The 17,224-nt window shown below is 40.8% G+C and overlaps 1 protein-coding gene across 1 annotated transcript; it reads right to left on the reverse strand.

Annotated features, from left to right (window-relative positions):
* Window positions 1–5,363: 5,363 nt before the first annotated feature.
* get1 (guided entry of tail-anchored proteins factor 1) lies at window positions 5,364–17,222 on the reverse strand. The gene is made up of 5 exons (XM_063205204.1): window positions 17,080–17,222; window positions 15,272–15,437; window positions 7,927–7,994; window positions 7,333–7,447; window positions 5,364–5,813 (listed from the first exon to the last, which is right to left on the reverse strand). Exons 1-5 carry the CDS (start codon window positions 17,167–17,169, stop codon window positions 5,740–5,742), a joined length of 513 nt encoding a protein of 170 aa, XP_063061274.1. The 5' UTR covers window positions 17,170–17,222; the 3' UTR covers window positions 5,364–5,739.
* Between the last annotated feature and the right edge of the window lie 2 nt (window positions 17,223–17,224).

Consider the following 17,224-nt stretch of genomic DNA (forward strand, 5'->3'; position numbering starts at 1 on the left):
TTCGTAATACAGGGTATACATTGTGACACATCCTTCTTTTTTCTTCTTTTTCAAACAAGGAACCCAGTCCCACCCAAACCCACCCTACCCACCCATACACACTGTCTTATTATGAAATGAAAGGAGAGTAATGTATGTATAAAAATACATAAAATATAGAAAACAAAACATAGCACGTCTCGTTTCTGGTGAACATGTCTGAGCACAATATAAGTATACCCATGTACACATACAGTGCATATGTTGACAATTATACAGACAAATATGTACATGTATACATGCAATGTATAAAAGTGAGGGACAAAGGAAAAAGAGCAGCAACAACAAAAAAGTGCACATATGCCGGGCCGCAATAGGCCTATGTGATTTTAAGGGAGAGTGGTGAGGGTTCCAAAGTAGGAAATCAGTGGATCCCATAGTTTATGAAATGTCTTTATTGACCCCCTGGTGAAATATTATTTTTTTCTAATTTTAGGAAGATCATTAAGTCACTGAGCCAAGTGGATGCTTTTGGTGGGTAAGGAGACGTCCACTTTAAAACTAACCTCCTTCGGGCCAACAGGGAGCCAAAAGCGAAAGCATTTTCCTGAGTGGTTGTTAATCGAAGCTCAGGATCCACAAGTTCTGCAGTGGGCTGTACATTAGTACCAAAAGCGTCATTCAAGGTTTTACAAACACCAGACAAAAACTCTACTAGTTTCGAGCAGGACCAAAATGTGTGGGTCATGCCAGCTACAGGCAAATTACAGCGCTCACACCTATCTTCCATGTCTGGATATATTTTGGCTAATTTGAGTCTGGTGTAATGTGTCCTGTGCAGAACTTTAAATTGTATTAAGCTCAAGCGTGCACAAGAGGATGTGCCATTGACTTTATTTTGAGCATATTCCCAGATAGTATCTGAAATTTCTGTCCCCAGTTCTTCTACCCAGTCATTTCAAAGTTTGTCTAGTGTTACACCCTGCAGGGAAGAAATTAAATGATAGATGGATGAGATTTGACCTTTGTGTTGCATATTGACCTTCAGGCCTTTTCTTTCAGGCCTGAATCCTCAGGCAAATGAGGGAAAGTTGGGCTTAGTGACCGAATGAAGTGTCTTACGCGGGGGTATCTAAAATTATCTGAACGTTGTAGTTGACCTTTATCACTTATTTCAGCAAGGCTACCAAAAACACCATCATGTACAAATCACACACATTTAGACAAACCCTTTCTTTGTCATTCACTAAATGTGTGGTTTTACATGTTAAATATTACATGTTTTAACAGTATTATATGTTAAATGCTCAGTCATTAGACCCTATTTATTACTCCATCACTTTACTGTTATTGGCCCATCACTGTTACTTGTCCTGTCTTGCACTTTGATGTCAATCTGTAAATGTCAGTCCTGTGTATGTCTATGTCATTACATGGTATAGAGAGAGAAATGCAATTTCATTTTCCTTGTATTACCTGTGCATATGAAGAAAGTGACAATAAAAGCTGACTCGACTTGATTTGATCAGGTACTTCAGGCTCTCTGTAAAGTATCATAGAAATGCTGTTATGATGTATGTGTAGTGCAGTCTTTTTGGCAATGAGTGAGCACCTTTCTAAGCAAAGAGGCTACACAACCCCCATGGTTACAAAACAAAGCCATTGGACTAAATTGTGATAGTTGAGTTAATCTAGACAGGATTGTGATCATGTCTGACGCTTGTCAAAAGTGGGACACTAAGCAATACAAACATTAGCCTACTGCCTCCAATTCTGTGGAAAACCATGCACACATCCAGATCAGACAACCACATCCTGAAAACAACCAACCAAACCACGACCCATTTTTGGCAACAGTTTTGTCAATTGTAAAAAAAACCACCAGTGCTGCCCCACAAAGCCATGTTGGAAATGCACTAACATGGTACCTAAAAAAGTCCTTTAAATCCTAAAATATACAGTATTGGAATTGGAACAGTATTGGATCACCTTCTCCTGGGCCTGGCCTGGCCCTCTTTGCGGACCATGTAGTCAAGAGGTAACGCCGAAGGTCTCCTAACCCAAGGTCTCCTAAAGTGGCGTTCACTCGACATAAAGTGGATACCGGAAAAGAACTAGAATGACTTATCTCTGAAAGATCTCTGGTTTGGGATCCCAATTAGATCACTTCCTGATGCACTACCCTGTGGTATACCTTAAGATGCTTTGGTTCCATCCAGTGTTGCCAGATGAGGCTGATGATTTCCAGTCCAAACAATGCTTAAAACCTGCCTGGAAACACTAAATCCCGCCCAATTCAATTGATGTCTATGGACAAAAATTGGGCGTTTTTTCCTGCTAAATACCTTTTTTTACCTGCAGACGGCCATCCCAAGCAGCCCTTAGGCGGAGTGGCTTGCACACACAGCACACAGGAGCTACTGGTGGCTTGCACACACATGACAGCTAAAAGTACTAACCCCTAACCCTAACCCTAACCTTAACCCTAAACCTAACCCTAACCCTAAATTGCTTGTTTGAAATGTTTGATTACCATGTGACGGTACCGAAAGGCGTCAAACTAGTGGGTCGCTAGGCAGCAGTCGGACAATTCAAATGAGTAGGCAGCGTGTTGTTGCCCAACCACGAAAAACGGGCAATAGCGTGAATGCACCCTGAAAATTAAAGTTGTTTTTTTTCGTGAATATTTCACAAAATGAAAGATACGGTTTATCTAACTGATGAAGTGGCCAGCACAATTCCCAGACCTTAATCCCATAGAAAACATATGGGCTGGCTGACATAAAAAAAAAATGCTCTTCAATAAATGCAGAGGAATTGTAAAATTAAACCCGGCTGCAATACCTGTTGACCATTGTCTGTCTACTCCATGCACCACAGACGCGAAGTAGTTATCAGAAACCATGGTTATGCAACAAAATGCAGCAAAGTTGATTTTTCAAGAATGGATGATGTCAACACTGCTATTTTTATGCACAAGGAATTCCTTTGCTTTCTGTGAAATATTATAGAACAGAATTACTTTTTCCCAATTTTCTTGCTTTGAAATTGAATGTGCAGCATGTGCAGTGCCTCCAATGCATTTCTGCTCGTGAAAGTACAATCTAATAGAAGAATTTCTGCCTTTCCGTCAACGCTCTCCTTTTGGTGTGCTGTCCATGCTAACCATGTTCAACTTAATTTTTCGAAGTTTAAGACTGCACGGCACAGTTTAACTATGAATGTCATGTGAAATGAAACTAGTACTGTGGTTTGTACGAACAAAAGATAAATTAGGCCAGCAATGTGTCACCTCTCTCATGTGGTGAGATATTCTCCGTATATATTTCAGTGTGCTGTCCAAACCATGGTTTTAATGTTAATGGGCTATTGACCTTGATTGGTGGTGCTTTCATTCACTGGCATTGCCATGACTTTGCATGGGGCATATAGCTGTACAATTATCGATGATAAATTAGCAGAATTTGAACAGGCACATTGACGTCAGCTAATGGCAGTACATCCATGGAACATTTGAACACATAGCCTTTACTAAAACAAATCAACCAGACAATTACACCTCTTTTCAAAGTGCTAAGTTAACAAGCTATGGCGGAACCTTTTTTTTTTTAACTTAAACAACTTTTGTTCAAAATTAAATATATAGATTAAAATGGGTGTGAAATACAGCTAGTACGTATTGTGGCTTGAACAAGCTTTTAAAAAAGAGAAGCCCTGTCGCCCCATTCTGTTGTTTGTGTTCTTTGTGGTGTGCTGTCCATAGGCCTAACATGGTTTTCATTTTAATAGGCTATTGATCTTCAGTGGTGGTGCTTTTATTCACTGGCATTGCCATGTCTTTGCATTAGGTACATGGTTTTACAATACAACAGGGGTGGGGAACCTTTCATTTGAAGGGCCACTAGGGCCATAAAAGTCCTCCAAGGGCCACACTATGATGAACACAAACCACGATTTCCCCCTGCACTGTAGGCCTATTCTATTGAAGGCAGCCACCTTTACAACAGACGCCAACTTCTCTTGGTCCCCTGCATATAGCTTAACTGCATTGCAAATGGAATTTCTAAGATTCCTTTACAAAATATGCCATATTTCATGTGAAGCTGCGTAACATTAAAATTATGTCAGGGGCCGATTAAAAAGGCTTCAAGGGCCTTTCTTCTTTTACAAGGCTTCAAGGACCAGCCTTCTTTGTCATGAGCTATGTGCTCATTGAGGGTTAGTGAAGCTCATGGCTGTTTTGGCATTGATTTGTTTAGTTTTGGTTTGCTCTTGAAAATGAACATCAATGTACTCTTGAACAGAAGCATAGAGCCACATTTAATTCAGAACATATTCAGTTAAAAATCATTGAGGTTTTCTCTATTGTTACTTCACTTGCGTGATTTCACTCTCCTCCCTCTTTTCATCACAGGCTATAAGAAAGGCAAGTCTTTTAGAAAAAAAAGGGCACTCAACTCCCAACTGTTTCTTACAAGGTCTTTGGGTGCGAGCAAACAGCAAAGTTCATGTTTAGTAAAAAAAAAAGCAGCACTCTCGGGTAATTCTTGCAGTTTTAATCTACTGGCTAAAGCTTTTTTTACTAAATATAAAAAAAGCAAGGAAACAAATCGTCGCTAATCCCTCCCATACCACACATCAACTTTTTAAACCGATCCCATCAGGTACAAAATATAGATGCTAGAGAACCTCAACATCCTGGTTCAGAGACATGCATGTAGCAACATAAGTATTTTGTATGCACTTGACCACTGCATTGCAATATGGAACTTCATTATACAATTTGTACTGGATACCCTCAGAGGCGATTCTAGGGTAATGTGGGGCCCCAAGCGAAAATTCAAAGGAATGAACATTTGAAACAAAATTGCCACTACCGTAGTAAAGTGTGAGCTGTTATTCACTAGATTGGGGCTTGGGGGCCCCAAGCGGCTGCCTGCCTAGTCTGGTGACAAGATGCGCCTCTGGGTACCCTCTACGGTTCACTGTCTACAGTATGTTTCTGTGCCCATAGCCGTCTGTCCTCATGTATGTGTTATGCTGTTGTGTGTGCCTGTCAATTATATGTACCGTATTTGATGTTAGAGATGTGCCAATACAAATCCCTAAGAACTGTGTTGACAAAGCAATAAACTCATTGAATATTGAAGTGTTTGGGAGTACTGATCAGTGAGGAGGACCTTTTATCATTTCTTTTCAGTTTTCATCGGTTTGGTCCAGTCCTGTTCTACTGATGTGCAGTTACTTTTTATTGAAAGAAGAAAAAGATCTAGTGAAAGAACACATGGTGTTCTGAAGGCATCCTGATTTTGACAAAATATTGTACTTCCTATGTTTTGGTTTGGATAGACAAAGAAGGACATAAGGAGAGCAACACCACCAACCACCAGTTTAAACAAAACGTTATTTATTTCATTCCAATAAATTAAGAAAGAACAAATACTGACCCATTCAGGAAAACACAAATAAAGAACATACATTCATGACCTGGATTAAAAAAAGAAAAGAAAGAAAAACAGCCAACATGTTCACTTGATGAACAGGGGATGTTAACATTTGATACGGCGTCAAACAATACTCTGAAATCCTATTGTTGAGTCTACTATTATAGGTATGTAAATGTAGTCACACAGAGTCAAAGACAGTGTGTGAAGTTCCCAAAAAAGTAAACAAAAAATAAGTCAGCCAAAAATGGGTTTTCAGCTTTCCAGTGCTGTAGATGTAAACAAAAATCTCCACCTGTACCGTGTAAGAGCAGGCTTAGCTAACGGCATGTAGTCCAATAGCAACAACTTTGTTGCACACCACTAGCCAGCAGGTTATCCCAACACCACCTGAAACACAAACACCACAAAATTGAATCGTGTAAATGTTTAATTTTTTTCGTTCAACAGCAGTTCTCTGATCTTCACGTTGGTTTATACTATTTGATGAAAAATACAATCTTTGAAAGGTTTAAACCTAGGCCAAAAAGTCGAGCAGTCATGCATTGTAATGCATTATCAAATGATAGTTTCTTTCTGCAGTTCTCAACACTTACCAAATGCCAGACTTTAGACAAGGCAAAATAATTTTGTTATTGTTCGCAGCATTTTTCTTTTAAAATTATGGCCACCTCCCAAACAGTGCCTACACCTCACAAAAAACATTTCATGCATTCACAAAAACGGGTCTGTTTTTTTTCTACTTAGAATACTCATGTACAGCTAGAATATTTAAAGGAGGAGGCAAGGCAGAGATTTGGACGTGCATGTGCTCGTACAAGATTTCACAACAAAACCTGGTTACGCTTATTTGTACATCCTGATTGCTTGTCCGTCAGAAACTTTCAAGATTTTCACTTCATCACTTTGTTTTAGTTGGAAACCCACACAGTTCTTAGTACATGAGGCCCCTGGTCAACAAGAAACATTGCACAGTCACCTTTTCCAATACTTTTGCTCATTTGAAAAAAAAAAGGCGACTTCAAAGAATTGGTGGGATGTTGGTGAGTTTTTTCAGACATTCTGAACTCTGTCTCATATTCATCGTTTAGTCTTAAACCCAAAGGTCTTCAGTGAACATGTCGGTGCCCAACGCGTTTCGCCTGCCCGATGTGTTCCCTTATGACCTTCACATTTTAAATGTTTATTTTGCAGCCGTCAGAACATTAACACAAAGACCGATGTTATATATTTATTGTACACCTTTACTAATATCGTCGTTTTACATCAAATGCTGTTTGTTGCTAAATAATGTGATATTATGCTCTGAATTGTCAGTTGGTTAGCTGACCAGTTGTTTAGCGTTTCTGTGACGGTTCTATATTATTATAAAACAGAGAGTTTAAAACACAAACTGCCTCCTGCAAAATAAACACTTAAAACGAGAAAGTACAAATTAACAGCACATATCAGGCAATTTCTCTTCCATATAAGTCATACTGCGCATGTGCAGTGTGTAAAGGGAACACATCCGACAGGCGGAACCCGTTGGGCACCGACAGAACAACCAAAAACAAGGACATTTGCCTTCCCGTTCCAAAACTTTTGGAGGGGACGGTATATATGAATAACATTATTTCATGTCCCCTTTAAGATGCCGATCGCAAGCATGTGGAGATTTTTAAATACAGACATTTCTAAAAATTTTGTTCACATGTAGCCTAAAAACAGCATGTGGATAAAAATAAAAATACTATTGTGACAGGTGCTTTTTAGCAACCTAAAAGGAGTCATTTTAAAACTGGATTTTCGAAAGGAGATTTCTAAAGCTCCGTTTACGTATAAACGAGGACAAAACGTGGTTGCGTTTTCAAAACTATCCATAAACAGTATGAGTAAACAGCGTCTAAAGTGAGAAGTGTTTGAGTACCTGCAACCCCAGAGGGGAAGGCCACCAGTCTCTCCAGCGGGGCGATCCACTTACTGGGTACCACGGTAACCGGCTCAGCGTAGTACTTCCATATCAGAGAGATCATGAGGGCAGCCTGGTGACCAAAGCAAATACAAGCAGCAGTGGATCAAACCAAAGCCAAAGACACATGTCAAAACAACATTCAAGGTACAATGTGTAAGATTTTTTTTTTGTTTATTTCCAGAATTCATGCTACCCATTCACTAATGTTACCTTTTTCATGAATACTTACCACCACCATCAAATTCTAAGTATTCATTATGACTGAAAAAATTGCACTTTTCATATATGAAAAGGGGGATGTTCTCCATGGTCCGCCATTTTGAATGTCCAGAAATACTCAAATAGCCACCGTCCCGCCACACTGTTCCCTTTCAGGCGTCATTTGAGGCACGGGTGAGGCAAGAATGCAATTTCGTTGTGTGCAGTGTTCACTTGTGTGCTTTGCATTGTCACCGTGACAATGAATTAGAGTTTCCCAGTTGGGCTTTCTTCTTTCTTTCTAGTTCTTAACTCATAGGTGAATTTAGTGTTTGTCTGGTCGTGGCTTACCTGTAGAATGTAGAAGACTATGTTCACAATCCACTTCATTTTGGCTTGATGAGCAGTTCTTGACTTGACTGTAGAAGTTTAAAAAAAGAAAAAAAACATCAGTTATGAATATTTGGATTAGGGATACACAATCTATCGGCCTTAACATTGATATCGGCCGATATTTGACATTTCTCAACCGATTGGACATCAGTCCGATGAGTAAAACTTGGCCGATATTAACGCCCAAACAGACAGACAGACAAACCAACGCAACCGAAAAAAAACCACATCCTCCTTGGCGAAGATAAAAAGGCAGATTTGTTTTCTCTAGAACATGCTTAGTGAAAGGATGAAAGCCAAATACATCTACGGTACAATTTCTTACAAATTATACAAAAGCCATTAAAGTAGTTTAAGCTATGAGTTATTGTGCACTATTTTTGAGTTGACTTGTGTGTTAATACATGTTGTTTAAGTATGCAGAGAGGGAATGGGGGTTGGGGGGACCCCTTGATATGAGCTGAAGGGCCACTAGTTGTACACAGAAGTCTGCAGTATTCCCTGGAGACCTTCTCTAAATCATCGCTTTCTGAGCACAAGGGTCCTCTTGTTTCATGGTGAACATACCATGAACACTATTCTGGGTCGCATACGCATACAACCATGTTTCAATAAAGAAAGAAAGAAAATAGAGAAACATATTAACAATAAATATAAAGGGAAATATATGCTACTAAAAGTAATACATGTAGAAAATATAGCAACATACTCATAAATTCAAAGATAAATGTAACTAACTATGCCCTTGTCAAAACCACATGCAATGGGGGGAAAAAAATCAGCTTTGAGATGTCACACTTGTTTATTTGTCTTTAAAACAAGAAAAAACCCGCCAAAATGGCTCAGCTCCAGCCATGTTGAGCATAGAGGTCTCTAGTCTATACCATTTGGCTGGGGTTTCCCCTATACACTTCCAACCGCACGCAGCAGCTGTTCCTCTCTGCCTGTGTGTCTGCCACAGCCCAGATCATGTTGTGCACTCAATATGCCCCGGACTCGTCTTCAACTGAACAACTCCAAACAAGAGCAAACAAAAATTAAAAAAGTTACATAACATAATAATTAAGAATAATAATTTAAAATAAATAAATAAATAAATAGAATGAAAAAGCCAGTATCCTCCAGAGCCAGAGGCATGCATTTCCTGGCAGTCTCTAGTGCCATTAATCACTGGTACGTGCCAGAGCGTGATGATCCTATAGGGCGGGAAAGCTGCCTGCCTGCTTGTCTTCTCATTTGTCTACATACCCCCTGCAGTGTGCTCGCGTAACCCTAGTGGTACACGTACCCCTGGTTGAGAAACACGGCTATAGGGCGGGAAAGCTGCCTGCCTGCCTGCCTGTCTTCTCATTGCACATTTGCGTCAGCTCCCTGTGCATTGCGGGACACCCACTAACACAATGGTTCTCAACCTTTTGTGAACAAACGCCCCCTTAGCCTCATCACAAGACTCCAAACGTCCCCTTGACCACATCATAAGCCAGACTAATGCCCCCCTAATGGCAACCAAGCACGCCTTGTCTCAGCTGTATCCTTCTCAACACCCCCCTAGAGCTCTCAAACACCCCCCCTGGGGGGCTGTAGCGCCCCAGTTGAGAAACACTGCACTAGCACAATGGAGACGCTTCGCTACTGAGGGACAGCAACAGGCAGCAGCTGTGACACCCGGCGAGCGAAGGAAAAAGGAGGGAAAAGGAGAGGAGGGAAAAAAAACCTCTCTCTTAGCTCTCAGAGAGGAGTGAGGGCTGTGCTGCGCTGCAACTGTGCTACAGTATGTGCCCACCTGCCGCTTTCCACACTTTGCACGTGACAGAAAGAGGGGGAAAAAGTGAGAGAGAGAGAGAGAGAGAGAGAGAGAGAGAGAGAGAGAGAGAGAGAGAGAGAGAGAGAGAGAGGAGAGAGAGAGAGAGAGAGAGAGAGAGAAGAGAGAGAGAGAGAGAGAGAGAGAGAGAGAGAGAGAGAGAGAGAGAGAGAGAGTGTGTGTGTGTGTGGGGGGGGGGGTGCTGGTGCTCTGTATGTCTGAAGGAAGCCTGGTTTAGACTTGTCCTGCAACTGTAGCCTATGTACACAAACAGCCACCACGCCCCCTTCTGCGAAGCTGAAACGAACCCTTGCAGCGCTGAATGTAGTATGTGCTCTGGCTGTTATGCAAACGTTATAATCCTACCCCCAGTCAACTTGGGCTTCCTACTAGTAGTAAAGGAGGGATTCCATCCTGAGAAGAGCCATCACCTGGGGAGCAGGGGACTGGCAGTCTGCCTCCTAGGGATAGGAACTCACACCTATAGGGACAATAGGTACTTCAGCAATCGTTTAGGGCCGTGTTTCTCAACCTTTTTTGAATGAATGCCCCCTTGACCTCCTCATAAGCCTCCCATCACCCCCTGGCCTCATCATAAGCCTGTCAATTCCCCTTTAGTATTGAAAAACAAAATAGACCAACGCCTTCCAATAGTGACTAAGCCCCGACCCCACTCAGTTGTGTCCTTCTCAATGCCCCCCCTAGGGCTCCCCAGGGCTGTAGCGTCCCCGTTGAGAAACACTAGTTTAGGGGCAGACATACAGTAAAGCTGAGGAGGACAAACAACTCTAGTGACAAAATACCAACAGAAATATGAAACTAAATAACATGAAACACAACAACATTTCTCACAACCTTTCATTACAATATTTCTAAGCACATCTCTTTCAGCCTTCAAGAAACAAGCTAAAATACTCTCCTCTTTCGTGACTATCTACTACACTAATGCTTGAGCTGCCCTAGTCCCAGGCCAGATTCTTGACATGATGTGTATGTGAGTGTACACTGAGGAAGGCTCTTGCAGCCGAAACGTCTGTCTGTCCCTGCAATGCTTGAATAAAAAGAAAAGAAGAAAGAAAAAAATGAGTGCAATACATTTCCTAACTACTCTATACCAACGTGACCATGCGCCAGACCCCCTGCAGTATGCTTGCGTATCCCTAGTGCAGGGGTGGGGAACCTTTTTCATTCGAGGAGAAACTTCAAATTATTCCTAGGGCTGTAAAAGTCCTTCGAGGGGGCGTATTATGAACACAAACCAGGATTTCTCGTGGCACTTAAGGCCTACAGTATATCACGAAAGTGAATACACCCCTCACAGTTTTGCAGATTTTTGAGTATATCTTTTCATAGGAAAGCATTACAGAAATTTCACTTTGACACAATGATTAGTGACCTTTTAACAACATATTTAACCGCTTAAATTTCTTGTTCACTCAGAAAAAAACAAAATACAGCCATTAATGTTTGAACATGTACTCACAAAAGTGAGTACACCCCAGATTAAAATCTAGAGAAGGGGCTATGTTGGCTCGAATCGTCTCGAAATGAAACGAAATGAAAAGGGATGAAAAGGGAGGTCATCAGTGTGCGTTTCAACCTTTCTTTGCATTGAACTTTTAAATTTTGAGTCTGCATCTGGCTTAAATAGATTGGTGTGAGATTTGAATGCAATCCTATGGAGAATATCATGATCTGCTTCAGTAGTCACAGTGCATGTTGACATGCATGTTTCTTTTAGGTGTATTTCAGATTGCCAATGTTGACAGCATTCATGTATCCCCAAACCATGTCAGTCCCACTACCATGCTTGACTTATGAGAGGATACACCTTATTTGTAAAACTCACTTGTTTACCACCACACATGCTTGACACCATCTAAAGCAAATTTGTTTATCTTGGTCTCTTCAGATCACACGACATGGTTCCAGTGATCCATATCCTTGGTCTGTTCATCTCTCTTGAGACCAAGATAAACAAATGTGCTTTAGATGGTGTCAAGCATGTGTGGTGGTAAACAAGTGAGTTTTACAAAAACGGTGTATCCTCTCATAAGCCAAGCATGGTCGTGGGACTGACAAAGTTTGGGGATGCATGAATGCTGTCAACATTGGCAATCTGAAATACACCTAAAAGAAACATACATGTCAACATGCACTGTGACTACTGAAGCAGATCATGATATTCTCCATAGGATTGCATTCAAATCTCACATCAATCTATTTAAGCCAGATGCAGACTCAACATTTAAAAGTTCAATGCAAAGAAAGGTTGAAACGCACACTGATGACCTCCCTTGTCATCCCTTTTCATTTCGAGACGATTCGAGCCAACATAGCCCCTTCTCTACCGGATTTTAATCTGGGGTGTACTCACTTTTGTGAGTACATGTTCAAACATTAATGGCTGTATTTTGTTTTTTTCTGAGTGAACAAGAAATTTAAGCGGTTAAATATGTTGTTAAAAGGTCACTAATCATTGTGTCAAAGTGAAATTTCTGTAATGCTTTCCTATGAAAAGATATACTCAAAAATCTGCAAAACTGTGAGGGGTGTATTCACTTTCGTGATATACTGTATATTGAAGGCAGCCACCTTTAAAACAGACCCCACCTTCTCTAGGTCCCCTGAATATAACTTAATTGTATTGCAAATGTAATTTCTAAGATTCCTTTACAAAATATGTGATATTTCATGTGATGCGCAATATCATTAAAATTGTTATGGGACCGGATAAAACGACCTCAAGGGCCGCAAATGGCCCTCCAGACATAGGTTCCCCACCCCTGGCCTAGTGGGTTCAGAATAACATTGTCCAGAACAAGGAAATAGATTGTTGTTATGGAGAGGACCAATCAAATGGCTGCAAAGATTCGTAGAGTAGTTATAATTTTCTGGATTGAGGTGCGCGCAAAGTCTCTGCGTTGGGGTTGAGGGCTTCTGTGATGCATCTGCAGCACATCACAGATGATTTGGCTTCTGAGTATAAGTTGGTCATTACTGCGCTCAGTGTGAACACCTTTGTAGCATTGTTCTGTATTGTTCATTTAGATTTACCTTTGGGCATTGCAATACCAGGTCACAATGGTAAATCAGGTCATTCTCAACAGGATTTCTCTCTTAATATCTCTGAAGATTTTTGTCCATCCAGGGGGGTAAATTCCAAGAATGTGGTTCAGTAGCAAACCAGGTGAAGTTAACCTGAAGGTAAGAGTAAAATAAAAGAGCCTGTCGTCTTTTTTTTTTTAATTGCTGGTTAATGTCGCCTGAAGGTTATCTATTACAAGTTTTGCCACTCTCTGAAGGTAAACTTACCCAGTTTTGTCGCTTAATGACATGAAAATCGCTTAATGAATGAGTCTTGGGATACACCCCCCGGTCATTTTATTTGAAGGTAGAGTATGTAATGTTATGTATGTAATGTCCTTTTTTAAAAAAAAGTATGCCCATACACAAACTTGATCATTTCATTTTGTGTGTGTGTGTGTGTGTGTGTGCAAAACATGCTACCCTACCCACACCCGTAGTGTGTGTGTGTGTGTGTGTGTGTGTGTATAAACTGCTAATTGTACTTTTGATGAGACAACAAAGAATTAAACTATTAAATCACGGAACAAAAAGTTAAGGTTTTAACACTGTATAGGCTACTTTATGGTCATCATTTCAACATTGTGTTGAACAAAATAATAACAAACAAAAGAGGACCCTTCCCCATTACCTAGCAAGAGCTTGTTTATTCACGTTTTCTCATTACGTCTGGTCTCTACTACTTTCAGAATAACAATAGCTGCTGATATGGGATAAAATGCTCACTGTAAGACACAACAAAGACCCTTTCCCTTGTGTGTAGCCCAATCATCATCCGAGATGGACAAACATGACAAACATGTAACGGACATACTGTAGTCGCTTCAATCGAGTCGCGCTAGGTGTATTTGTCTGGTAAGCCCTTGGGAAAGGGTGCCCTCTGCCTATTAAATCTTAAATTTCTCCACCTCCGAAGCACATACAAACACAAAATAAGTTGCATTTAAAAGCTAGGACCCTAATTTTGTATTAGAATGTGTTAATTTAACTCCAACAAACCCACATTTTTAATAAAATCCCTCAAATACCAAGAACCTGAATGCAGCGTAGATGTGTCTCCTCCAGGCTACAAACATGAAGACATAACGCATGAGTTGTTCTGTGTCCCGTGCAGCCCCTCTCATACTCAGAGTATCCTACTACAAGCAGGCGCTGATGACGTGTGTTACGGTGGAGAAACAATAAGACACTTATTCGCTGCGTGTTAATATTCTCAGTGAAGAACCCTTTATTTGTTGACAGTGGTTTACTATTAGCACGTAGGCTTGTTGTGTGTGAGTGGGTGTGTGTGTGTGTGTGTGTGTGTGTGTGAGAGAGAGATTATTGTCAATGTCTTATTTAAATGTTTTAGTTAAACCAAAGATTCTCTATTCTCCGGTTAAACTGCACATTGGAGACTGGTCAAGCACAATTTCAAATTTCTGTGCTAACCCTGTTACATAGATTTTTGACAATAAAGTACACTTGACTTGACTCGACTTCATTTCCGCTTTATTTCGCTTTGGAAAAATAAGATCCCGCCCTGACCTACACCCCATGCCTCTGGTCCTTTACCTGGCCCATCGAATTGCTTGGGCCAGGAATCCTTTTTTACATATAGATATATTTTAGGGGCTTTTATGCCTTTATTTGATAGGACCGTCTGAGATGGTGACAGGAAGCGAGTGGGACAGAGAGACGGGCTGGGATCGGGAAACCTGGCCCCTGTAGGTGAGTATCCTACTACAAGTAGACACTGATGACGTGTGTAACAGTGGTGAAACAATAAGATAAGTATTCGTTGTGTGTCAATATTCTCAGTGAGGAACCCTTTATTTGTTCACTATTGGCAAGTAGACTAAGCTTCATTTCCGCATTATTTCGTTCTGGAAAAATAAGATCCCGCCCTGAGCTACACCCCACCTCTGGCCCTACCTGGCCCTAAGCACCAAAACCTGGGCTGGCAGCCCCCTTTCGCACCTGGCCCCTGTAGGTGAGAAAACAGTTAGCACCACGGGGGGCACGGCACGGCGCGGCCCTGCGGTGAGAATGGGGCTATTGACATATCAGACCATGAATACCAACCCGGCCAATTTGCAGTTTTAATTGGCCTCTTCCAGACAACTGGGGCCTCCAGCAGAATAGTCATTCACCTTGAAATAACTCAATAAGTTATTAGTAATTAACATCTTATTGACTCTAATATTGCATCGCGTCCCTTTAAGTTGTAAAGTATGAATAAGCCATGCGTGCACGCCTTGCGTTGCTATTGTTTTCATGCTTTTATGCTTTGTTTTTTCTCTCTTCTCCCTTTTTTCAGATTTTTGCACGGTTTTTATTACTGTACAGCACATTGAATTATTCTGTGCATGAAATAAGCTTTAGAAAGAAAATTGCCTTGCCTTGTCTTGCCTTGCCGTTTATGATTTGGCTTACCGTGTGTCTTGAGCATGTTGGTCATCTTGTTGATCTTGCGCTCCAGGCGTGCGTACCTGGCGAACTCGTCCATCATGCTGATGCCAGACAGCTCCCTCTTCATATCCTGAATTTGGGCTCGCATCTCTGTCTCTTGATCTACATCCTTCTGCACAACCCTCGACAGCTGCAAGTTAAACAAACAAACAAACAAACAAACAAACAAGTCATTGTTGTATCACCAAACTAATGATTTTACCAGCCTGCCAGTGTGAGTGCCTGTCTCGGCCAGGACATTCAAGACTTCCTGTTCAATTCTGGCTTTAAAAAAAAAAAAAGTAGAGCATGATATATTTTTTTAGTTAATCTGTAGAATGTATGCTGCCCATTCACAAGCGTCATCTTTTTCCTGTTAATTTACCACCGATAACAATTCTAAGCAGGGTATTCATTATGATATGGAAATGTATCTTCTCCATATCCACCATTTTGAGTTACCGGTCAAAAGACATATTTGCCTGAAAAACGTAGGCAACTGTATTTTGGTGCGACTTGTCAACATTAGTTTATTACTTGGTACACAAGGCTCTAAATTAACATCTGCCAACCAGTCAAATGCTAGTGAAAATGGTTGGTAAAAAAGGGAACTAACTTGCCACTTTGACCCATGACTAAGTGTGTGTTTGGTAAGATTAACAAAACATGGCTGGTGATGAAACAAAGTTAATTTAGACTCCTGTTGGTAGCCTACATCTTCCTGAAAATATCAAAAATGTTAAATGGGCAGCATTCATGTAGAAAATAAACGACTGAAATTACATACTCCATAAACAAAAGAAAGAAAGAGATAAAGAAAGAAAGAGAGAAAGAAAGAAAGAAAGAAAGAGAGAAAGAAAGAAAGAAAGAAAGAAAGAAAGAAAGAAAGAGATAAAGAAAGAAAGAGGGAGAGAAAGAAAGAAAGAGAGAACGAAAGAAAGAAAGAGAGAAAGAAAGAAAGAAAGAAAGAAAAGAGACATTAGCTTGCAAAATTCACAGATTCAACAATATAAATCTGTGAATAATATATTAAATTGTGGTTTCAATTGTAGAATAAGACTTGTAGTTTGATCAGTGTTAAGACGTGGAATGCCTTGGTTTTGTTCAAATAAGCGCAGCTGGAGGGTTGGAATGAGGGGAGTTGGCCATGGCCATCTCAAGACACTGATCTCAAGATCTTAGAGCTATACGTTTTCAGAAAACAACATTGACTGTTTGTTTACATGCTTCAAACATGAACAAAAGTGGAAAATGAGTCGCCAAATAGCCATGCCACGTATATATAGGCTACTAAGCGGTCGCATTTGATATCGGTTTCTTGTCTTTAGCCCTACATCTTAACATACTATAACAACAACATGGAGGCTTGGGTTGGAGGGTGAAAATGTCCATTTCTGATTTCAGTTGTGTGGACGGGACAGACACGACTCTCATCTGCTTGGTTTGCATCATGCGTATGTCACAGGCATGTAGCCTACAGTCGAGCAGCCTATCAGACAACTCGACAAAATTTCAAATCGAGCCCATTTTCTATAGGGTCCTTCTATGCATTCTGTGCGTGTTGAAGCCTCCGAACAAACAAGTTGACGACCACACCTTCTAGTCTATAGGAGTGAATGCTGAAAAGAAACGCAGTCAGTCAATGGTTGCCATTTGCTTTTGTGTCTGAGAAGGACCACTACAACGCGAAGTGGCTACATCGGGCGGATTCGTCAAAAAGTAGCATTGCAACGTTACATTTTCCCCACAAGTTACAGTTTAAGCACGCGCTCATTCTCCAGGACATTACTTACAAATGAGGACAGGCTCGGCAATAGTGTTTTGACGAGGTTACACAAAAAGACAGAGCCCAGTACCAGGAACCAATTGTACCCGGCAGCCATTTTTGCTGTTTATCAACGTGATCACATGTAATGAGAAAGGAGGGAACACCCCCGA

Source organism: Engraulis encrasicolus, chromosome 8 (genome assembly GCF_034702125.1).
Source record: "Engraulis encrasicolus isolate BLACKSEA-1 chromosome 8, IST_EnEncr_1.0, whole genome shotgun sequence".
In the NCBI taxonomy this organism is placed as follows: Eukaryota; Metazoa; Chordata; class Actinopteri; order Clupeiformes; family Engraulidae; genus Engraulis; species Engraulis encrasicolus.

What these genes read in the sequence shown, in the direction of transcription:
- get1 (XM_063205204.1), bottom strand. Translation starts at nt 17,169, where the DNA reads ATGGCTGCCGGGTACAATTGGTTCCTGGTACTGGGCTCTGTCTTTTTG. An exon ending in CAACATGCTCAAGACACACG is followed by an intron (nt 7,995 to 15,271) that starts GTAAGCCAAATC and finishes AAACTTCTACAG; the next exon opens with TCAAGTCAAGAACTGCTCAT. An exon ending in TAGTCTTCTACATTCTACAG is followed by an intron (nt 7,448 to 7,926) that starts GTAAGCCACGAC and finishes TTTGGTCACCAG; the next exon opens with GCTGCCCTCATGATCTCTCT.